This window comes from Triturus cristatus, chromosome 1_2 (genome assembly GCF_964204655.1).
Source record: "Triturus cristatus chromosome 1_2, aTriCri1.1, whole genome shotgun sequence".
Classification (NCBI taxonomy): domain Eukaryota; kingdom Metazoa; phylum Chordata; class Amphibia; order Caudata; family Salamandridae; genus Triturus; species Triturus cristatus.
In genome coordinates this window covers 449,266,077-449,290,378 of record NC_140580.1, presented here as the reverse complement: position 1 = coordinate 449,290,378, position 24,302 = coordinate 449,266,077, and the positions used below count along the sequence as shown (strand labels likewise).

Genomic DNA, 24,302 nt, shown 5'->3' with positions numbered 1-24,302 from the left:
AGGTTTGAGTTTTTAATTTTTTTATGCACATTATGTCAATGGACACTCCGCTGTCAATGATAAACAGTATCGGGTGATCATGTACTTTCATGCGGACTACTGGTTACCTACATTCTGCCCTTCTTGATTTCACCTGGAGTATCTCCTCGCTTGGCTAGTATTCCTAGGCTTGTCGCTGCAGCTACGCCCAGAACTCCTCTAGCACATATACCTTGGCGATCGCTACCCTCACCCTGATGCTGGAAGGTTGTTGTGAATTTGCCTGTGCATTTCAGAGGTTCGTCCCTGTCCACATGTAGATCTGCTGCTGGGTCTTGACTAGTTGAGGTTTACACGGCAGGCGTGTCAGCTTGTGTCTCCCCGTTACCGTCACCGATGCTTCACTATCCACTATAAACTCTACTTCATGGTACCCCATCCTGAGGTTGATGGTGGCCGGCTGACCATTTGATCATCAGGCAGTATCCTTCGTCATCAGTGTTTCTGGCTGCTGATGTGGACAACTGGATGATGAAGTGGGAAGTCGTCACATGGTCTTGGTTTCAAAGGTTCATACATGCTGGCTCTTTTGACCTACAGCGACCCTTTCTGACTTCCCTTTCTCTGTGCGACCTGCCACAGGCCAACCAGTATGCACTGAACTAGTGGGACACGCCTAAAGGTGGGGCGGGTGTGCAGCAGAGACTGTTGCAGGCTGCAGGGATAGCTAGCCTGCATGGAGACTGCCGATTGGCATTAAGATGTGCAGTCTGACAGGAGCCCCCCGCATGCAGAACAAAGACCCGTGGACCAAGTGAAGTGGCACATAGCGCCGAAGATACAAAACGCGTGGAAGTGGGGACCTGTGGTCGGAGATTGGCTGGACACTTGTCTCCCAGGGTATTAAGAGTCTTGTGGAGGCAGTGGGAAGTTACTAGAGACTGTTATAATATGAAGTGCTGGGATGAATGAATTCTTCTGAGACAGTATCAGACATTAGCATAATCAAATTAGAAGACTCTGTGTCGGGCAGGGCCATGATTCGAAGGGGTTGTCATGTATTTATTGAGGGTCGATGGAGGGCCAACAGTGACTTTGACTCTGTGTTAAGGAAGGCATAATGGCTTTATAGAATACACAACTGGCTGGCACTGAAAGGTTCAATATGTTATAACTTGACAAACCCCGAAGTAGAAAGTTGAGTGTTGTAACAGACAACAAATAACATGGAGCTATAGATACACAGAGCAATGGGTCAATATTAAAAGTAAACGATATTCATATTCAAACATGATCTCTATAACTGCGAATATAACTGACATATCAACACAGACAGACCATTAGGCCTATGGTGTGGCTGTTGCTGGATTGGCTGGGGTTACATCATAGGCAAAATCAACCATTAGTAACACCATCTAACAATGGACTCCAAAAAAGTGGCACAAATACATGAAAAAGGCGCAAAAGGTGGGCAACCCTGAATGAGGGAAGAAACAACTGATACAATGCAGGATTAGGATGCAAAGACATTTCTACTGGAGATGAAGAGGAGTCTCACCACTATCAATAGCAAAACAGACACTCATTCTCTGGTTGAGATGAAAGATTGCCTAGACCAAAAGACTTTTCACATGGACATGGGTTAAAGCTGTATATCAGAAACAGAAGATGATGTGGTCAGAGTGACTGAGGCACAGAAAGAGATGGTTGGTAATTTAGAGTGCATTAAACTTTGCAACAAAGACTTAGAGGTCAGATCGAGAAGATGCACCGTAGCATTGCTGAAATACCACAATCAATGGCATTGGTGTAAGCAGAAGACTGTATTGAGGAAATGCTGGCTGAAAATTTTGATTGTGCAAATTTATCACACTTCTATTTGGTTGAAAGTGCTTATTGATCTCTTGCCCCAAGACCAAAGATGAGTGCTCCGCCCCCACACTATTGTAGCCAAACTCCAGGGTTATCAGGATCGTGACAAAAATTGCAGCTGACTTGAGAAAAACGAGACATCAGTGATGGTTTCCATTTATCCAGACTTAACACAAGGAGACCAAGAGGCCTGTCGCAAGTCTGTGCCAGTGAAAAAGAATTTTCATGAAATTCAATACTCTATGATATATCCTGCAACATGGGCGGGAAAGATGCATGTGTTTGTGGATCATCAGCCTGCTGTAAATTTATTAATAAATCAGTCCAGAGAAAAGGAACCAGGCGAGTGTCCAATAAGTCTCCTCAATTACAAACACTTGGTGATGTGGCATAATACTAACTGAATAATGGGACTGTGGCTCCATCAGCAGCATAGAAACATTGAACTACCATAAAACTGCGATTTAATAAACTTTGCAGGAAGTAGTCCTACTCTCTTTACACTTCTGGATATGAGACAGTGGAACTGGGGCCCTAAAATAGTACTTTAGTGCTGCTAGCTATGTGGTAAATGAGCTAAACTTTATGATTTGTTGTGACTATAAGAAGCACACATGCAGAAGCTATACGGTGAGCTATATTTCATACACACTTCTGAAGGCACCAAACTACTATTTTTTATTTTTCAAGTGGGAGGGGGGGGGGGGGGGGGGGGGGGGGGAAAGACTTCAATGGTATCCAATGTGGACATTAATGAGATTCTCTTTACTTGCTGCCTTCCAGTATTTCTCTTTGACTAGTTTGCACTTTTATGGTTATCACTGTGAGGGTGCTCATGGGAGGGGTGAGGGGAAGAAGCGATATACCATTGTCGGCAACAGTTGGCTATGGGGTAACATTTGTCCGACATGTCGAGGGAGGGCGATCCAATACTGAAACTCACATTTATGATGCAGAACGCATGTGGACTGAATAATCCTAAGAAAACCCGCAAGAAACTAGCCTATGCAATTAGGCATAATATAGATATACTGGGCTACAAGAGACACACCTCTCCTGAGATGGAGAACTCAACTTTGCCAGGACTGGAGTGCACATAGATTATTTGCATCCTGTTCCACATATCCAAAGTTAGTGGCTGTTTTCATCAGAAAAGGAGTGCACTAAAGCCTTGTGCTCTCAGTGGCTGATCCAGGTGGTTGGTATCTGATACTACAAGGTTTGTTGCAGATGATGCATGGAACATTTATGTTATGTTAGGAGTGCTTGTATAGCGCATGGCTGCCCCGAAATCAGGGCGTCCCAGCACTCACGGACAGGTGACCAGGGAAAGTGATGCTTGCCAGATGGAAAGACAGCCACGTATAGTCTGTTTCTAAAAGCCAAGGGAACAAGAGCGCAGCATGCACACACGTGTGCTAGATGGATGAAAACAGCCAGGTTTTGATCTGTTTTCCAAATGCCCAGTGATCTTGTGTGCTGCGCGCCGTGAGTGGAATATAGTTCCATAGGGCTGGGGACAGGGACCTAAAAGAGCACCCCCCGCTCTGCTCCTGCGCACCCTAGGAGTGCAGGCCAGATGCAGGTCTGCATTAACACATATGGCCCCAAATATGATAAGCTTGAATGTTTTGCTGAGGTTAGGATGCAATTCAGGAAGGTAGAAACGAGTACACTAATTTCGGAAGGGGACTACAACTTAACGCTACTCACAATACAAGATAATACTCGTAATAGAGACAGAAGTCACCCCAGGTCCCGGGAGGCTCTACTTTCAATAGCAAAATGGTTGGTATAAGGCGATCACAACATAGCATGGACAGAGAGAACATACATGCTGTTCCTCAGTGTACAACACAGCTGCAGGCTATATTACTGGCTTAACACTAGATATGTTGTGAGCTGAACATGGGACATAGTGCACCGGCCACAAACATACTCCAATCACTCCCAGGTTAATGGAGTGTGGAGATCCCAGCCCACTATGCTACTAGACAGTGTATTCAGACATTAGGCAAGGCATTCTTACATGCAAGACACAAATCAACATTCAGTGTACATGTATGATACACTTTGGGAAGTTTTAAAGCAATTACTAGAAGGGAAAGCCAAGGGGCATGGCATACTGAAGTCCATACATAAGAGGCTATCTGTGCTAGAAGCAGTGCAAAAAAAATAAGAAAATACATCTAGGTATACAGGACAGCTGAACCTAGTGCAAGACCAACATGTCCAATTATAGGACGTCAAAAAAGAAGCAGAAATGGAAATTAAGTTTCTCAGTAAATATGCCTCTGCCAGAATATAGGAGGGAGAGTGAAAGACCAGGACGCACACTAGCTACTCTTACTAGACCACAGTGGACAGCATCGGTTGGAGTATCAATAGTACCAGAGGACGGCAACACACAATATCGCTCTGCAGACATAGTAGAAGTTTTCTCCCGATACTTCTCTGAACTATTTGATTCTAAAGGTCCGTAGTGCACCAAGGATATAAATAATTATTTAGAAAAAGCCCCTGGAAGTTGGGTAGAAGCACCTGAGCGAGAGACACTATACTCTCCTTACGCTTGCAGCAGTGAAAAATACCGTTAGGGACTTGGAAAAAAGGCCAAGGTCCCTGGAATCGATGGATTTAGAAATGAGTTTTATAAAGAATGTTAATGAAGTTGCTCCTTTTTTATTGCCGATGTACAAAGAAGCACAGGCTGGATTCAAATGGCACCAACACTACGCTCAGCTACTGTTATCTCCAAAAGCCTGGCAGCCCTCCACATGCCAGCAACTTGAACAGACCATTATTCTTAAGAAATATTCATAAGATACTTGCAAAATTAATTGCTGCTAGACTGATTTCCTACTACACGGCATGGTACTGCCAGATCAATCTGGGTTTATACTTGGTAGAACAACAGTTGGTAATTTGAGAACACTATTTGCTGTCACACATTAAATAGACCCACACATCAGAGCAGCAACAATATTCCTAGACAATACCAAAATGTTTCACTACATGGAGTGGGCATTTTTGTTTACCACCCTGGAGTGAATGGGATTGTTTTGCGGCATGGTGGGATGGATCAGGAGCTTATAGAACCAGCCCAAAGCCAGTATAAAGATGCAGAGCATGCTCTCCACATCAATAGAAATGAACAGGGGCAAAAGACAGGGCTGTCTCCTGCTGACAATCCTGTTTGTGCTAGCAGTCAAGCCTTGGGCTAATCTGATTAGAAAATTCCATAGCGATAAAGGTATACAATTTGGCAACCATAAGATTGTATTGTCATTATACACTGATAATATATTGCTTTTGGTAAAGGACTTCGAGATATTGCTCTAATCCATAATTGGAGAGAATATTACCTATGGCAGAGGGACGAGCATCACAATAAACTGGATTACGATGCCCCTAACAGGAAACACTGCCACCACTGCCTTGAACTACCCTCTACAGTTGAGTGAGGTCCTAGTCCGATATTTGGGAAAAACAATTTCACTAGAACATTGACACACTATACTGTGGTTACTTTGGGTATAAATAGACAAAATGTATATTAACATTGAGAAATGGAATAGACTGACCATATCGATGGCTGGCAGTATTGTCATTATGAAGATGGTAGTATTATCCCAATTACTATACCTTTTTCAAAACATTCCCCTCCCCTGTTCTTTGACCAGCTAAACTCCCTGAAAGTGAAATTAGTATGGGCAGGAAAGCAGTCTAGAATAAGCTGTAAGACTATAAAAGTACCATACCACTCTGGAAGTATGCAGCAGCAAATTTTGAGATCTATTATTTAGTAGCACAGGCATAGCTTGCACATCAGTGGTTTCATAAAATCAGGAAGGCCCCACATTATGACCTGGAAAAAGGCTTGGCAGCCTGCCCCCATCAAATACTGTCTTCATGAAACCACCCACTAGGCCAAAGGGGCGTGGGGTTAGGGGGGATATACACAAAGTTCATTGCACAGTATAGGTATGGTCGAGATTGGAAACAATAGGTGCTGTAGATGTGATAGAGTCACTACTGATGGTACTACTTGACAGCCCTCAGTTAGGCTGGCAGTGGATAAGAGGATTACCTAGGTGGTCATGTGCTACTGCTACATTTTGCGGAACAAGGTCCCGAGCTACCTTCGATCCATGATTACTCCTTACATACCTGCACGTAATCTAAGATCTGCAGGAGCTCGTCTGGTCAAGGTGCCAAGAATCCCAAGAACCAGGATGGGAGCCCGATCTTTTAGCTATCTACTAGCTAAAGGAGAAAACGATGATGGGTAACAATGCGTTGAGGCGGGGCAGTTTGCTCCTGAATTAAAAACTGATGAATGGCTGAATGATCTTATACGATGCAATACCCAGTCCGAGATATATAGAGGAACAAGACAATGGAACAACCACACTGACACAAAAGCACCATGAATTGGTGGATGTATAATTAACTTCACAAAAATGTGAGAGGTACCCTTATAAAACGTAGGGGACAGGGTCAATAAGCAAATGAAAACGGTGTCCCCCACGTGACACTATATATTCTTACACATCAAGCACTCCCTTATTCGTACTTTTACCACACAGACCTAGATAACTGAACCCAACTATATGTAATAATGTAACAATTTATTATCATAGTAGTTTACAAATATTAAAAGCAATACCTATTAAAAACACAGCCTGGCAATTTCTGGTACTTGATCACAAAATGATCTCTTAATATATCCAGAGACAAAATTTATACATCAATGTAAATAAGTTAAAAACACATTAAATCATCAATATCTCAATTAAAATAACACAAACATATGGTTGTCCATATGTAAAAGAAAAAAATACAGTAACCAAAACCAAGAAGTTGTCGACGCAGCGTTTCGGTGGACAAAATTCGATAAAACCACCTTCTTCAGGACTTTAATTATATGACAACCACGATTTGTTTGCTTTTCACGGATAATATATTTGTTCAGGAATTTGGAGTCGCATTATATTCTTGACTGGGTGACAGAGGCAATCCCCCACTGGAAATTTCAATTATTCCTAAACATCATACTTCCGCTTCCGAAATGACATCCATTTATACACTCAATTTAGCGCTAAACAGGAGATAGACGCCCGATTGTAGAGACGGGACTTGGCATTAAGTGAAAGAATCGTTGTACGCCGACTGCATAAGGTTAAATGAAGAGAGCCCAGTAAGAAGAGTGTACTCCTAGGTAGAAAATAGAACATACCGCCGTATAAACAAAAAGATGTACTTGGAGAGAACAAATGAAATTGAGTGTTTAACTAGATGTCATTTCGGAAGCGGAAGTATGTCGTTTAGGAATAATTGTAATTTCCAGTGGGGGATTGTGAGAAAGTGCCACTTTTTGCTGAATTGCTGAATGTACTTTGACTGAGTGTGCCCTGGACTCCTGCCAATCAGGTGCCCAGGGCCTATGTTCCTTCCTTAAACACACAACACCCAAATTGGCAAACCCTGGCCACATGTCAGCCCCTGGTAAATGGTACCCTAGGTACCCAGGGCCTTGTGACCAGGGAAGGCCTCTAAGGGCTGCAGCACTCATTGTGCCACCCTTAGAGGCCCGGTACCCTTACACACACACACTGCCCTTGCAGGCTGGGTGTCTGGGTGCAAGACAAAACAAAGAGTCGACATGGCACACATCCCTGTGTGCCATGCCGATCACCTACACTGCCATGGCATATATCAGCCACCCCTCTAGCTGGGTGCCCTATGCCAATGGTGTGGGCACAGGAGCAGGAGCCCTGTGCCCCTACAGAACCCAGGTCCATTCCTGGGCACTGTAAGTGCAGTGCTGCCATTTAAGAGCACATGGTGCTGAGAGCTCGTCAAACATGAACTCCCCAGCACCGTAATGGCAACACTGAAGACTGAGAAGTTTGGTAGCAAACTTCTCAGCACATTAAACCCGCACTGATGCCAGTGTAGGATTTAATGTACCGAGCACCCCAGAGGGCATCTTAGAGATGCCCCCTAAAAACCTAACCTACAATCCACGTCTGTTCTGAGGCTGCCTAGGCTGCCACAAAGCAGACATGTTGCTGGACCGCTGGGTAGGAGAGCCCCTGCTCTCCTGGGCCTGCAACAATGCACATCCTGGGCGAGGTGCTAAATCTCCTCCCCCAGGATGGGCAGGGGAAAGCTTCAAAGGCATGCCGCCTCTGTGAGCTTCCCCAGGCCACTGCAACCCCCCACTCTGGCGGGAAGCTTGGCCAGAAACCCCAAATAAGGACAGGGGATGTGCCAACCTGCCAACACCACCCCTCAGGTGGGAGATGCGAGGTGAAGCACATCTCCGGGCTCTCGCCATCTTGAAGATGGGAAGCCCTACCATATCAGGACTAGGCTACTGCCCCCCCTCCCACAGGAGAGAGGCAGGATAGGGGGTGTACCAACCCCAGGACAGGAACCCATTGGTCCCTGCCCTTCACCTACCTGTAACGCCCCTAAATCTAGTATTTAGGGGCACCCTGAACCTTCCTTCCGCAGATTCCAACATTCGAAGAAGAGCTAGAAGATAGAAGACCTGCCGTGCAGCTGCTAAGAAGAGGAAGATACCAACTGCTTTGGCCCCAGCCCTACCGGCCTGTCGACCCTCAAACCTGCTCCTGCTCCAACCCGGCATCTCTTGTGACCAGCAACCTCACAAACCCCGGAGGACCTGGCTACCTTTTGACTCTAAGTCCCTGGGACTCCCATGAGTAGAGGCTCTACTCAAAATCTACTTCCAATCCCTGGCAGCAGCCCGGAACCGCGAACCCAGCACACTGCACCAGCCAAGCCTGGCCTGTGCCGGAGTGAACAAAGACCACGAGGACGACCCCACGGCGACTGTGACCCCGAGTCCGGCACCCAAGGACCTCCCTCGACACTCCTGAAGAAGCATGCAGCCACAGAACAAGGTGCCCCCCCAACCGCGATCAACAGAGGGTAAGATTTCCCGACACCAAAAGGCACCCCTGCACCCCGCGGCCCCCTGTGCCCAATCCTGGGGTACCTACCTATCCTCCAACTACCCAACTTACCTCTCAAAGTGATGGTGGCACCTGAAGAATCCTCGTCCCCGAGCTTGCAGTCTTTTTCTAAACCGGAGATTTCCCATTGAAATCAATTGAGCGCCCGAAGGCTCAAAAGCACCCTGCACCCAGCCGCACGAGTGGCCCTGGCAGTGCAACCTCTACACCTATCTACTTCCCCACTTGCCCTGAGTAAGTGACCAGGAGGCCAGCTCCCACGGCCGCATGGCCTGCTAGTCAGCAGCCACCAACCAAGGCCCCCCTATCCCTCATAGGATAACATTGGGCCTAACTCTCTCTGCACCCGGCCGCCCTAGTGCCGCTGGGAGTGAACCAACTGTACCTACCTAACCCTGGGGGACCTCCGAGTCTATGCCCAGAACCTCAACTCTGCCAGTCGAGTACTTACCTTTAAACCGATAACTCAATTTTCTTCATAAGGTAACATTGACTGGCTTTTTCCTGAAATTTCTTCTAAGTGTGGACTTTCCAAAACTAAAAATATTCACCAAAAATCAGCCGAGTAACGAAAACGAAAATACTCACCTGCTCTTAGGTGAGCTCTCAGTGCTGGATCTTGGTGCCCAGCACTGACTCTGAAAACTACTTACAACTGTACTTACCAGTAACCCAATTTTTTTCCATAGGAAATCATTGACTGTTTTTCTGTGAAATTTCTTCTGTCAATTTCTGCAATCTTTAAATATTCTTTAAAAATCGTATAATATCTGAAAACTTAATTACTTACCTGTTTTGGATAAAGGTCCCAGTACTGAGTCTAGGCACCCAGTACTGGATTACAAAAGTAACAAGAACATACTATACCTGTAACTTGAGTTTTCTGCCATAGGGAATCATTGACTGTTTTCTATGAAATATTTTCCAAGTGTCAACTTTTAAAATAGCAAAATATTGTCTAAAAATCATCACAGTAATTAAGTCGACTTTTATCACTTGATTCCAAGTACCGACCCAGGACTGAATCTAGGATCCAGTCCTGGAATTCCAAAAGTAATCCTAAAAGTAATCTGTGGCAAATAACATGAAACTTCCATTGAACTCAATGCATTATTGTGTTTAAAATAGTGTTGCCTATTGCAACCACTTGTAACTGTTTACAAAAGTCAATTGCATATTGCAAAAGTATTTATATAAAGCATCTCATTCTGAGAAAGTATATTTTAATTCCAATTGTTGGTTCTAAAATAAAACAAGCACATTCTCTGGGGACTGTGGACTGTGGACTCTGTACACCCTGTACCTATTTGGGGACAGTATATACAGAGCCACTTTCTCACAGGGATTGCCCCTGTCACCCAATCAAGAATATAACGTGACTCAGAATTCCTGAACAAATATATTATCCGTGAAAGGCACCAAGAGGTGCCAAGCTGCTGGATGGCATTGGGCCCTGCGCGAAAGATGCAGACTTTAGCTCGGCTATTAGCAGTCCCAGAGAGGTGTGATCCTGTACAGGTGAAGGTAGGTATAGTCCCAGGTGGGTTCTCCGCATTTGCAATTTGGAGCCCACGTCTGGGCTGACTGTTCAGCAAATGCAGCCCCAACTCTGCCTTCTGCAATTTGAATGTTGTAGCCCCATTCGGATCTTCAACAATTCTGCAGTTGTTGCCCCCACTGGGCCCTCAGTAGTCATGCAGTCCCAAATGGCCCTTCTTCGGGAATATGGCTGTGTTACACATAGCCAACGGGGATGAAATGAGCTTGTTATTTCTTGGACAGTCTCTTCTCCTACAGGGTCAGGCTCCTTCCCTCTCATAGCAGGCAGACACGCTTCTAGGCACTTTAAGGCAGGCACACAGCTCCTCCAGCAGAAAACCAAGACTTCAGGTGATGTCCACTCATCCCTGGGAAACTGGCTGTCAGGCTCACATTAGCCCTGGTAGCACATCAGTCCTCTGAGTACTCTGCAGTGTAGTGCCTTTCTTGATCATAGAAGGCTTGGTAATGGAACAAAGAGGGGTCATTTTGGTCCCACTTTTCTACACAACTTCCAGATAAGAGATATGGATACTAAAATGTAGTGATATTGCAAAGTGTAGGAAATGCAGTGCGATTTGGCAGTGCCAGCAGGTCAAAGTGGGACGATGAAGAAAAATACGGACAAAGAACAAATACAGGAAAAATAAAACTGCAAACTACAGACAACTATTGAAGATATGCAAAATAAAGAGATATTTGAGAAGAGTAAGACATTGACATAGTAGCTGACAGGGTCATGTAGTAGGATTTTTTTTACCTCCAGTAACAGTCTTTCTGGTAGATACTCTATGTAACTGCAGATTCTTCACTGTTAGAATAATCCATATGTGCCAGACTGGATTCGAATGTTTTTCACAGCACCGATAAGTGACTTCTTGCAGCTCCACACGGACTACGTCCCACCCAGTGTAGACACTACCTCTATGAGCTAAAGTCAGTTATTTTCTTAATTCTGATGTAGAGGCCAAAACTTATTCAGAGGGACCAGTGCTCAGATAACCAACTTGGGACCTTCTTAGGTAGGAAGAGAGACCATTCCACAAAACGAGAAAGTCGGAGGGCACAGAAGAATCTGCGGATAGAGTATCACCAGAAAGAGCATTACCAAAAGGTAAGTAACTTGTTCCTCTGATGGATACTTCTAACCACCAATTCCTCACCTAAGCACAAACCAAAGCAGTCCTTCCCAACTTGGAGGGTCAGTGGAATGGGCTCAGACCAAAAAGACCTGCAGGAACAAACAGGCAAAATGTTCTTCTCGCTAGATCTGGCTGTCAAGGCAGTAGGTGCTTCATGAGGTGTGCATTGACACCCACATTGCAGCTATCACAATCCTGCAGATCTACTGGAGGTCAATGTGTGCAAGACTATTTGAGCACCCCGTTCCAGCATTGAACTCTGGAAAACACTACGCCTGTCAGCGAGGGCCGCATGGCATTACTCTCCCTGCCTGCTATATTTCTTTGTAGTGTTGTAGATCTGGATTCCTCGGACATTTTTCCGTGATATCGACACTCTTATTACAAGCTTCATATGGGGCTAAGGCCACAGGAGAGTGGCTTTGTCACACTTCAGAGGCCATCAGTGGAAGGTGGGTTGGCTGTTCCTAACTTTGAGAACTATCTTGTGGCCCAGCTCCAATGGCGGACACAGTGGTTGGCAGGCACACCTATCCCTGGTAAGGATAAAAGCCCTTTTGTCCCTGACCTTCACAAACTTGCTAGAACGATCGAAAGGCTTCACTTTCCTAATGTGGATGATATTACTGTATTCCCCGACATCCAGATGACATTCCTGGCTAAGCTTCCACATGGCCTCTTTGAGGTGGAAATGCTCCTCCCGTCCGCTTGTAGCATGACCTGAACTCAGGGCCATTTCATCCTTCATGGCACGGTAACGACAGCTATTCGCAGATACTGGAAGACGGGCTTGGCGGAGCTGCCTCACGCTCAAGGCGGTCATTACTTGGTCACCTCATCTGGAGCTTTTAAAACTGTTACTACTTTATATAAAAGACTACGGGGAGACATGATGCTGCCCTTAGGCACCCTAAGAGCTCGCTGGGAGGAAGACTTGAACTATTTTAGAACAAATACCCAAGTAATCTAGACATGCCCATTTTAAACTTATCAAATTCTATGTATTGCATAGAGCGTATCTCACCATCAGAAGGATTAATAAGTACTTCGCAGTGGAAGGAGCGAGGTGCCCAAGATGCAGAGAGGTCGGAGCCAAAGTTTTGCACATGTTCTGGGAATGCCCACATTTTGCGGATTACTGTGAGAGCTTTACGGGAGTGCTGGCTGAGGTCACTGAGAGGGAAGTTCCAAGTACCCCTGGACACCTTCTTTTGAGCTGGTTCCTGCACACTGCCAAAATCAAGGCTACGAGTAGGTTCCAAGATATGGCCTTTATTATTGCAAAGGGGGAAATCACAATAAGCTGGAAAGATCCGAGGGGGCCCAGGTGATGCTTTGGAAGGGAGAATTAATAAGGTGGGTGAGTTAGGAGGGCGTGGTACGGCTGTGCGCGGCCACACAAGGTCAGGGTCACTAGAAGTTGCCAGGGACTTGGAGACATTAGTAGATGTATTGCAGAACCCTGACCCCTCCACTCCTGAAGAGATGCCCGGTACCCCCTAGCTACTGTAGCTGCATTGAAGGCTGAATTCTCTCACAGGGGCGCACACAAGAGAGGTGTAGTGACAAGTCTTCATGGACACTTGTGATAACACCTAGCACCACATGAAACCACTCCCACAGAGATGCTAGCATGTTCCACACACCTGACACTAAAGAAGACCACAGCACGGCCAAGAGTGGGGGGCTGAGGGGAAGGGCGAATGTTCCTCTATGGACGTGGAATGAAGTTGCAGAAGTAGTGTAGTGGGGAGGACGACTGCCTGGGGGATGATGGACTCTTGCAGTTAAATCATTGAGTGCTCTATTTGTATGCCTTTTCAAACTTGCATTGTGATTTCATGAACACCAATATGATGTAAATTATATTGTGAGCTACCACTTCAAGCTACGCCTGCACCACGCCCCACCTGCAGATCTATGTATTGAAAACTTTTTAAAAGTCTGCTTTTGACATCCATGTTGCAGTCCGACAAATGTCCAGAACAGGCACACCATGTACCAGTACAGTGGTAGCAGCCTTGACACTTGTGGTATGAGGCCCTCAATCCTTCAGGTGACTACACTGAACCACAGGTAACATCTGTGGAGCTGCAGAATGGATATAGATAAATACGCATCTTGCCGGTCCAGGGCTTCCATCCAGTCACCTGGATCTAGGGCAGACAGAACCTGGGCCAATGTGAGTATGTTAACTTTGTCCTACTGCTGGAAGGCAATAAAAGGATTAAGGTGTAAATAAGACTAAGGCCTCCATCCTTCTTGAGCACCAGGAAATGGTGAGAATAACACCCAGTCTCTATTTCTGAGGCCAGCACCCTTTCTGTGGCCCATTTGGACAAGAGAGCCTGCACTTTCTGCAGTAAGACGTTCTTCAGAAAGCTGCTCTGATGTGGGTGGAAGATGTAGTAGGTTAAAAAGAAACGGAAGGGTGAAGCTCCATTGTACAATTTGGAGGACCTATCTGCCTGATACAACTTTGACCAACCTTGGAAAAAGTGTTAATTCCAGTGTGGTCATGAGTCGCTAAGAGCAAGTTAAAGCGACTTGGAGGCTGCTGCTGCAGGGCTGGTAGACTGAGAGACTCAGTGCCTCTGCTGACCAGTACACTGTCTGCCTGATCCTCATTTGCTGCCCCAAAAGGACTGGGGTGCCTTCTGTGCTAGTGGGTGAGGGGAGGAAAGGGGAATCGTATGGATTTCAGACACTGGGTTGCCTGTATGCCAGTCCTCTGTAGAATTCCAAAAAAGATGGGTTTGCTGAGAGAACTGTCTGGTAGGGGCTGAATGGTCCAGGCACATACCTTGGCTCTCGATAAAGTGTTCCAGGGCAGAATTCTTGTTTTTGCCAGACAAGCAAGACCCATCAAATGGCATATTCATAAGGGAGGCCTGGATACCCCAAGGAAAAGAAACAGTGGATCTCATACATGCCTGGCGACGAAGGCCCACGCTGGTGCAGACTGCTCGACCTAAGCAACTGGTGGTGTCCAGGCCGGATCGACTGATGTGTTCTCATCAGCCATCTTTAATGGTTTGCCCCAAAGAGGCCTAAAGGTCTTCAGGGGCTGCCAGGAAGATCTTGCTGATCATGTCTGAAAGGCCATGCGTATATCGGTGAAGTGGAATTGACCAACTGCGAGGTTAGGCTGGCTGATGAGAACATTTGTTTCCTGAATGCCTCCATCCTTTTCGGCTCTGTCTCGGAAAGTTGTAGGGAAGGAGTTGGGACTCACCTTGGTGGTAGAAGCTTTAACTATCAGCCTCTCCGGAGTCGGATGCTCAGTCAGTAAATCAGGGTCACCTAGCACTGACATGTGGCAGCTGGCAACTTGCTTGTTCACTGGTGGGCAAGAACAAGGTTTGCTCACATCCCATTAATGTATCAGTCAGGAATTCATTACAGGGCAACAATGGCACACAAAAAACCTTGTCCAGGTTGCAGGACGTCTGGAAGGATGTTAGCTTTGACCTACATGGAGGGAAGTTGTGGGTCCAAGACCTCTACTTCATGTCTAATGACCACAACGAAGGAAGCACAGCCTTCTGTTGGTGGCCCAGGAGGAAAAACCAACACAGTATTAGGAGATTTATAAAGCCCTATTGCCTCATGCAAGTCCATATACAAACTGTTGTCATTGTAGAGTGAGGATAAGACATCCTCATCATCCGCATTGTTAATTTCAAATGGAGGCAGACTCTGATCACAATCTAAAGCAAAACTCTAGTGGAGCACCTGAGGATAGCTCTGCTGCAGGGATAGTGTTCTGCCAATATCGGATTTAATGGGGTCCCGGCATGTCAATGTGGATGCTAGATGCAACCTCAGTTGAGGCTGAGATGAATTTGGCTCAGAGTCAGACACAAAAAAATCCGTCCACGGTCTTCCTCCGGGGACATCAATAATAGCGTTGAAAGGACTGCTGCTGATTTTGTCACCGCAGCATAAGTCAGCACTGACACCCATGCGGAACTAAAAAGACTTAGAGGGGCACAGACGATGCAGAGGATGGATCTGCTGATGGTAACCAGACTGGAAGTACCTGCAGGTCTTTGGGGCCCAAAGGCACGACAGAGGGAACCAGGAGGGTGCCACAGATCCACAACATGGCCTTCCTGAAGGTGTTTCTTTTTTAGAGTTTTATATAGCGTGAACTAGACCCGAGACATCGGGTATCAGAGCGCTTTATATATATCACCAGATTCGTTACAGAAGGACACATTCATTTTTGTTAGGCACGGGGAGATTAAGTGATTTACCCAGAATCGCAGGATGTTGAGCGTCCTTGCTGAGACTCGAACCCGGTTCCCCCAGCTTCGAGGTACTTCGAGGTCGACCGTTCTAGCCGTATGGCTACATCCTCTTCTGTTGAGATATTGAGGGTGACCCGGGACATTCGGGATGCATCAGGACCAAATGTGGAAACAGCTTCTCTGTAAAAAGGAAGCAAGACTGGGTGGCACCATAACACCCTTACAACTTCTTCGGAGGCATCCAACGGGGGACGGCGATGAGTCCTGCTTGGCCTTCTTATGTCTCCGCTTCGTCTTAGACCTGGACTTACCTGAAATCTTCAATTGCAGCGATGACCTGTTATGTGAATGCCCTCAAGAGTGAGTCACTGCTCTCAAGTTTGAATGGAACAGCCACTGTCTGTTCCAGTGTTCAGCGACGTACAGTTTTGCTTCCCTGTCCTGGATTGCCTTTGGGTTCATTTGGACACACTAATCACACAGCTTGGAGTCGTGTCCCAAGCCCAAAAACGAAAGGCCTATCTCAGGGGGTCTATCAAAAACAAGGGTTGGCACAGTCCCTGCATGGTTTAAATCCTGTAGTTTTTGGAGGGGACATAGTTCCCTAGCACAATGGTTTCTTTTTTAAAATCAAAAAAAGAATTTGCCAACAACATAAACAAGCATTGGCATAGCCAATAGGTCTCGCCTTTTGGGACCTTATAAGTGTTTAGCCATGCAACAGTTGCATAACTAAATACTTATAAGGTCCCAAAAGCGAGACCTATTGGCTATGCAAAGCGGCCCTGCGGCCGCGAAAGTGATCGGGATCACTATCAAACATCAAAGCGGCGCTGCGGCCGCGAAAGCGAAAGTAATCGCGGCAAAGCGCGGCGAGCGCGCCCGCGCACATGCACTGTAGCTCTAGGTTGGCCTGGTAGCACTTTTTGGAGCCCTCTCAATAAGTCTCGCCAGACCAGCGCATGCGCTGGGTCAGGCGAGACCTAAAAATGAACAGCTGAGCTTCAGATCTCCATTTGAAGGTGCAAAAAGAAAGGAACTGATGTCCGCGTGCAGTGGGGGCGTCTATATTGGCTCCACCTGGTCACTTCTAGGTAGGAACCAAGTCAACACAGAGCCAAGCGACGCCACCCGTCACCACGCAAGAGCACTGATGCGAAAAGCTTCCATATCCAGTCTGGCGTCGGGTTTACTCAAAAGATGAGTAATCAGTGGTTAGAAGTATCCATCAGAAAAATAATTTATGGATGACAAACAGAAGAAAGCAGTACAACCACACAAAATAACAGTAGTCAAGAAAAGACAAGAGTTTGGATTTGGAGATTGTCAGATAAAAACGTAACAAAATACATATTTTACACAAGTAGTGCTAAATATACAATGCACAGTAGTGGACTGATCAGACAAAAACGAAAGAAAAAAGAAAGAGGAAGGCATAAAGAAGCAGGGTGAGAAAGAAAAGGTAAAATATTTTAAATGCGGTATTGGATGAATTAAGATTAAAGTAAAATGGTGCAACCTGAGATTACCACACAGGTCACAGACATGTAGGTGGCAAGAAAGGAAAAAAAAGATCCAAGTGCCTACAGAGAAATAGACGTTTTACCTAAGAAATTGGAAGAGTGGAGTCTAAATAGCTGCTCTCTTAAACAACATCACTGTTAAGGGTGGAGAGTATGAGACTCATAGCTGGAAACTAACAGCAACACTATGGGAGGGCAATGACTGTGGCATGTTAAGCACCTATTCAATTTTATCAGAGCTCACGTCCTTTCCGGATCATATGGATTAAAATCAATAACTTTTGGATTTCTTTTCTAAGGGTATACTTGCTTTAAAGATCTTCACAGTAACAGTAAAATCAAACATTGCGCTAAATAATATATCTGTAAAATTAAAACATTTAGGTGGTTATGATCTAGAGTAGGCCCGATTTAACATTCAAAATTTTAAACTATTGGATTATAGAAAAACAATGTGAAAAACAAACGACCTACTTCAAAATTCTTTGCTTAAAGGTGAATATAAAATACAGTATAACTATATTTTTAGAAAAAGGTAAATTGTTTTTGCAAGAGGTCACAATGCCTTTGGGCCAGTGTCCCATAAAATGCAGTGACAACTTATACATGTAAATAATGAAATATGGAAATAATTGTACAGCCAATATATATATATGTCATTACACAAAGCAGCTGAGCATTCCCAATCCCTGCATATAAGAAAAACAGCCATTGGAAATTGTTCTAAAAGTAAACTAAGCATTTTCAATAGTGATTGTCAGTACCTTCATCTATGTCAGGAGGCAGCCCCCCAACAAAGACCTTTCTAGAATAGCGTTCCACTCTTTCACCATTCTGGCAGCGCGTTGGAGAGCTCAAACCAGAAGATAAGGACTGGTCACCGTGACTGTCATCTAAGAATCCATCTTCAAAAGGAAAGAGTGAAGACCGACCTGGAATACATTTGAGGTGAAGATGATTAGTTACTTTTGTACCTGTCATTTATGAAATTTAACAAACAGTCATACATGCACAATGTTATGCAAATAGTGCAATCCTCACCATTTATGAACTGTCTGTAATATCTGGCATTTAACATTCTATGTTCATAATGGATGAATTACCATTTTAATATCTGTTTAAGTTATTGATCACAAAACTTGTTACCATATACAATTCATAAACATGGCACCCATTAAAAACGAGGTCAGCCGTTCCTAACACTGACTTCTGTGGACCCTACTGAATAATTGCTTGAATTTGGGGACACCCCACTGAGTCAATATTGGAAGTCACAAACCCCGCCATGATCAACTTCTATAATTTGAACCTCAACAGTGTATACCAAAAATACAAAAACAAGTATATACCGAAAAATGCTCAAATATTGAAATATTTTGGTTAATTTTCTATTATGGAAAATGTTTTCACATTTTCAATTTAGCACCTTTAATTGTATATATTTTATTAATTGTAACTACTGTGAGAAGTTGGCCTGATGTATGATGTCACTAGTTCTAGTGTACACCTTATATCAGTCCAAACAACCCTTATGGTGATTGGTTGTAAAGTCAACCTTATAGACCAGCTATCCTAGTGGTAGCATGGACAAGAGCAGTCTTAGGCTAAACTCTGAATGGCATGTGAAGCCAGCTGTGATACCATATATAATCCCTTGAATACCAAATGAAAGGACACCACAACAGATATATATAGAAAATAAAGTGTATTTATTCTAGTCAAACCCTCAGCACTCTTTATGAGATTAGAGGTAAGTACAACACAGTCTTATTTAAGCATACATTAAGTCACACAGGTAAGTAATACAGTTAGGCCCTAGGGGCCACGCAAACCATATACTAAAGAAGTGGTATAAGGACCACTGTCACGGAAATAGGATAGGCCTAGGCCTAGGGAATCGCTGGGGCTACACTACACTAGCAACAGTTAGGAAGTGGGAGGCCCACGGGATTCAGGTGCAGAGTGGAAACACTCACGCGTAAAAGTCGATAGAATTACTAGCAGTTAGAAATTAACAGTTTAAGGACACTTCTGAAGCAGCTAGAGAGTCGAGACTTGGAAACTAGACCCTAGGATAGTCACTACCCTTGTGAGCACCGAAGTACCCAAGTTACCTAGCCCACAGGCTGCGGGTGCATAGGTGTGAACTTGCGTCGGGTTTCGTCGTGGACTTCTATGGATGCCTGAAGGAAAGATGCTGACAGGCAGTCAGTGAAGAGTGTCCGGTGGATCCCAAGGCTGGGATCAAGAAGAGAGGAGACCTGCAAGCAGAAGGGACAGAGTCAAGGTCACTAGCCAGTGACCACGTGGAACCAGGAGGAACCAGGCGATGTCGTGAAGATTGCAGGTGAAGGTGAAGCTTGTCGCTGCAGCCACGGGGACCAGGAAACGTCGAGGACGACCAGGACCAGGAGGCGAGCTGTCCCACGAAGGCTCTTGCTGTCGGCGGTGTCGAAGTTGAACTAGGACTCACCAAGCCTTGGCAAGCGGAACCCACGAAGAACGGAGGACTTGCTTCTGGTGCAGACCAGGAAGGTCTGGGGTGCTTCTCTTTTGCAAGGAAGCGGGAGCCAGTCTGGAGGAGCCAAACCAGCAGTGAAGATTTCTGGATGCGTCGTCACAAAGGCCACTAGCCAACGGGCAAGCAACCGGACAGACGCGGCAAGCAGGAAAATGGAGAAGGGCCCCACGCAGGACTCGTGGAGTGTGGGGGGCTGATCTTTGGTGCAGATGGTGCTTGGGGTTGGGACTTCTCTATCCCCGGTGCACAACTTCGAGGGTGCCTCAGAAGCTGCGCTGGAAGATACTAGCCACTTTTCCCAGGTAGCCGGTCCCACGTCTCTCGTCGCCTCCACGGATCTCAGCTCGGCTGTGGATGTGGATCAGGGTCGGAGAAGTCTGGAAGTCAAGGCTCTGGTCGGGCTCTGCAGTCGGTCCCTCGTAGAACTTCAGCAAAGCAAAGGGTAGTGTCTTGATGGTGCCTGTTTGCACAGGGTAGCCACTCCTTGGCCACAAGGGAGATTCTTCAGTCTTCTTCTTTCGTCGAATGTCGAAGGTCCAGAGTTTCTGTTCAAGTTGCAGGTTCAGGATAATCTAATCTCCTGGGGCCCAGCTACCACTCTTATACTAATCTGGGGGGCTGGGTTACCTGCTAGGTCACGCCTTACGGGTGGGACCTGGGAGGGGGGTGGTTACACCCCCTTCCCTTTGTCCAGTTTCGCGCCAGGACTGGGGCTGGAGTGCCCCAGCACCGGTTTGAACTGGACTATGCATGGGACACCTTGTGTGCCCCAGGCATGTCTCATTCCTTTCAGCCCTCCCTGCCCCAATACACTAAAGTCTGTCTGGGGAGGTGCTAGCACCTCCCCAAGCAGGAAACCTATTGTCCAAGCCTCCCTTGCCGGGATCACTCCCAGCAGCAGGAGGTCAGACTTGTGTCTGTGGCAGCAGCATCCATTTTGTGATGCTGAGGCTTTGGTCAGAGTTAACAGCAAAGTAGGATTTTAACATGTCTCTCCCTCTAGAAGGGGGGAATAATATCCTCATCACCAGAAATGGTATGGGGGTATTATTCCAAAGTGTTAGACACCTTACACGACATGTTTTGATAAAGCCAAACCATAGTTACCATAACCGTTTAAGATTATAAGGCACTTTAAGAGTATATGGTAGGCTATATCATAGAACAGCTATAAGGACATGGTTCCGAAAGCTGCAGACAGGCTCAGCTCATGCTAGAGCACCATCTCACATGTTACCAATCACTCTGCCTCCAGGATTGTTAAGGCCTGCCATAGGAGTGGCTGATAGGTACACATGTGTCTATTTTAAGGGTAGATATAGGTATACTATATCTAAGCAAAGGGGTGATTACACGACCTTGCCCCAGCTGAGTGATCAGCCAGTTGTGTCTGATTGGAAGGCCAGACCAGGGGTGGCATAATACATGCTGCAGCCCCTGGGAGGCCTAGGGTACACCTATGCCCTGGGTACCTAGGGTACACTGTACAGGGTCCAATAAGGTGATCCTTACCAATTGGGAATGTACCTAGGGTACATGGAGTCCATTTTAAAGAGAGAGCAGACAGCCTGAGACCCTGAATGGCAGGATCTCAGGCCAACTAAGTCGAAAAACCAGCTAGACACTAGGCAAAAAGTTGGGGGTAACCATAGTCAGATATCCACCTTCCTACAACTACATCCCACAAAACTGCATTCCAACCTGTGAACTGGATACACCTTAAAGTATGTCATATTTCAATCCATGTTTTAGGTCGAAAAATGCTAGTTTTTTTCGAAAGCTTCAAAATAAAATGCAATCCAACTGACAGACTATTTCCATATTTTGTAGAATAGACGATTCTTTTACCATAGTGGGTGGAAACACTATGCCATGACCTACTCTCCCACAATGCTTCTTCACTTTCATGTCTGCAACAGGAGTTAATAGAAAATATTTGGATTCAACCAAAAGGTAAGCCAGGAATTCGTGTTTCCAGGCAATCAATACCGCTCTTTGGATGTTAAGTGTGTTATTTATAATGAAACCGCATCACTGCGTGCTTGACTATTTTGAAGGCTTCTGAAGGAAAATCGTGCTTTGAGGATGACGCCAAGAGATCCACTCGCCCACATCTCCCAATTTTTTGATTTTAGAAATGTAGATCAGCACCCCCATGTTACTTTACCAGCCAAGGATTTGTTACAGAAGAAGTGACTTCTGCTACACTAGCTGCTCAAACAATGAGAAGAAGTTGTGTGTTTTTTCACAACTGCTTACATTCAATATGATAAATCAAGGCAATCATCCTTGGAAGCATTATTGATAGTAGACTCTGTAAAACGTGAACAGTGGTCAGATTGCTGGCAGTTTGGTATAGCAGGGTATTAGATTTGTATATCAGTCGAAATAAGTTTACTGCAAGTACCACTGTTTATCCAAAACGATCATGGGTAGTGAACCCACTCATCACCAATACAAGTCACAATACACTAGATTACAGAAGAAATATACTCTATGAAAATTAATGAATTACCTAGTTTTACCCTGGGTACAGGGTTTGTGGTATCAAATGGAATATCTAACACTTGCAGAGGCAGATCAGGAGGCAGTCAATATTTGAAGTGTACAAGTCCTGGGAAATGATAGGTGGTAAAGTAACCAGCAGGGCATTTGACATGTGCTGGGAGTGCATACTTATCACTAGGGGTAGTGCGCCATCATTAAATTAGTGCTACAGGTATCTATCAGGAAAAAATTCAAGCATGACATTACTGCAAAAAATAGTCTCATATTTAGAATAACACCTGATTATTTTCATTTTGAAATCCGACCTAATAACTTCTTTGTAAATGATTGTTAGGGCTTTTGGCTATCCAAAATCTGATGCATGACTGCTCAAGGGTAAACCATCAGGGTTATGTAGAAAGTCTTTATAGACCTACCCAAGACAACAGACATTAAAAAAGCTGGGCACTCTACTCACCCACATCAAAGGCAACATATAGGAGTGTTCCCTCAGCTCCTACGTCAGCTGACATTCCCCTGAACATTAGGACTGTACTGACCGCAAATCCATAATTTTTAGTCTTGGTCTTTGAGACTGAGACCGCTTTAGCTGTTTTGCCAGACTTTTGTTTTTTATTAATATACAAAAAATGTATGTAGAGAGGCTAACAGGCAGCAGTGTTCATCCACTGGTGAGATAAACTGTCAATCACATTTTGCTTACACCCACCACAGCATGCTGCATGGGGATATGTGACAGCCCTTGGCTTCACTCAAAATGAGAGACTGCATTTTGCTTGTGCACAGTGTGCACATCCGCCAGTTGTTCCATTCAGTGCCAGTGATGCTAGGCCGTCGTGACCTTTTATAATACATAATTTTTTACTTTCGTTAAAATCTATTTAACCTTTGATTTTTCTTTCGCAAAGGGACCGGCTGCTCCCTACATAATACTACTGGGCCTACTGCACATTGAAGGGATTCTTAAATAGCTAATTTGTTGTTGTACTGTAAATAATTATGCTTCTTCGAGGAGCAGAGTTTCTTTGAGGCCTGGTTAAGCGGATTGGTGATCACTAAACAAATAGTAGTCCATTTCGAGATCTGTGAAGTGGCCGGTTCATCCTCACATGTGAAGAAGCGTTGGGCCTTACAATGTAATCTCTTAGTCAAGTCGTTAAAGATTTTTTTTCCAACGGGTGTATGGTCATTTGTTGGTTAACGTCAAGCATTGAAAGGGAGAAAAACATCAAGAATACATTTCTAGCTTGTGGCATCAATGCGATTCCACAATAAGGGCCAATATTCACTAATTGTGGTTGAAGGGTTTTATTTTGGATTACCACGCAATCCAGTATGTGCGCAAACCAAGAATAAGTGCACCAAGTACTGCAAAACAGCAGAAGCTGAAATATCTCAGTAAGATGAGCCCAATAGAATGAGATACAAAATAGTGATAGCCACAATAAAAAAACATATTAAAGCAAACAGGTGCTCCATCAAGAAATGTCCCTTCTCTCTTCGAAACATAATTCAATTACAGGATCATCTACCTAGGTTCTCTATATAGGGAGCATAGAAGGTGTCAGCAGAATAAGACTTCAGTAGGGGTCTTGGAAAAAGGAAATACGTGTTTAGCATAAAGCTTCACCATTTCAAGACTAAGGCAAGCAGATGGTCTGTACCTCTCTAAGTCTGAAGGGAATTTCAGTGACTTCAAACTTTAAGATCCCCCATTAAAAAGAAGCCGGAGATTCAGAAACGTCCTTATCTCTTTTCACACCACCAGAAACCAATCAAGTTGTTACTCAAATGCATCTGCAACATCCCTTCAGTTTCCCATCGCATCGAACTGGGACTGTGGTTCTCAACCTTGAGCATCTATCCATCCTTGTACATAATGAACAGTAGGCCCTTTTGACCCGGGAATAGCACTCCATCTGCCTCAAATCATTCCTGGAAGACAGGACGCAATTTGT

General features: G+C 45.1%; 1 protein-coding gene across 9 annotated transcripts in view; it reads right to left on the bottom strand.

Moving 5' to 3' along the window:
* The window catches only part of CPEB3 (cytoplasmic polyadenylation element binding protein 3), a 675,133-nt gene that overhangs the window by 225,596 nt on the left and 425,235 nt on the right, over nt 1-24,302 (bottom strand). For all 9 annotated transcript variants that reach the window (XM_085606164.1, XM_085606161.1, XM_085606163.1 and 6 more), the window contains exon 6: nt 18,080-18,247. In XM_085606164.1, coding sequence (XP_085462290.1) covers nt 18,080-18,247 — 168 coding nt within the window. The remainder of the gene's footprint in view (nt 1-18,079; nt 18,248-24,302) is intronic.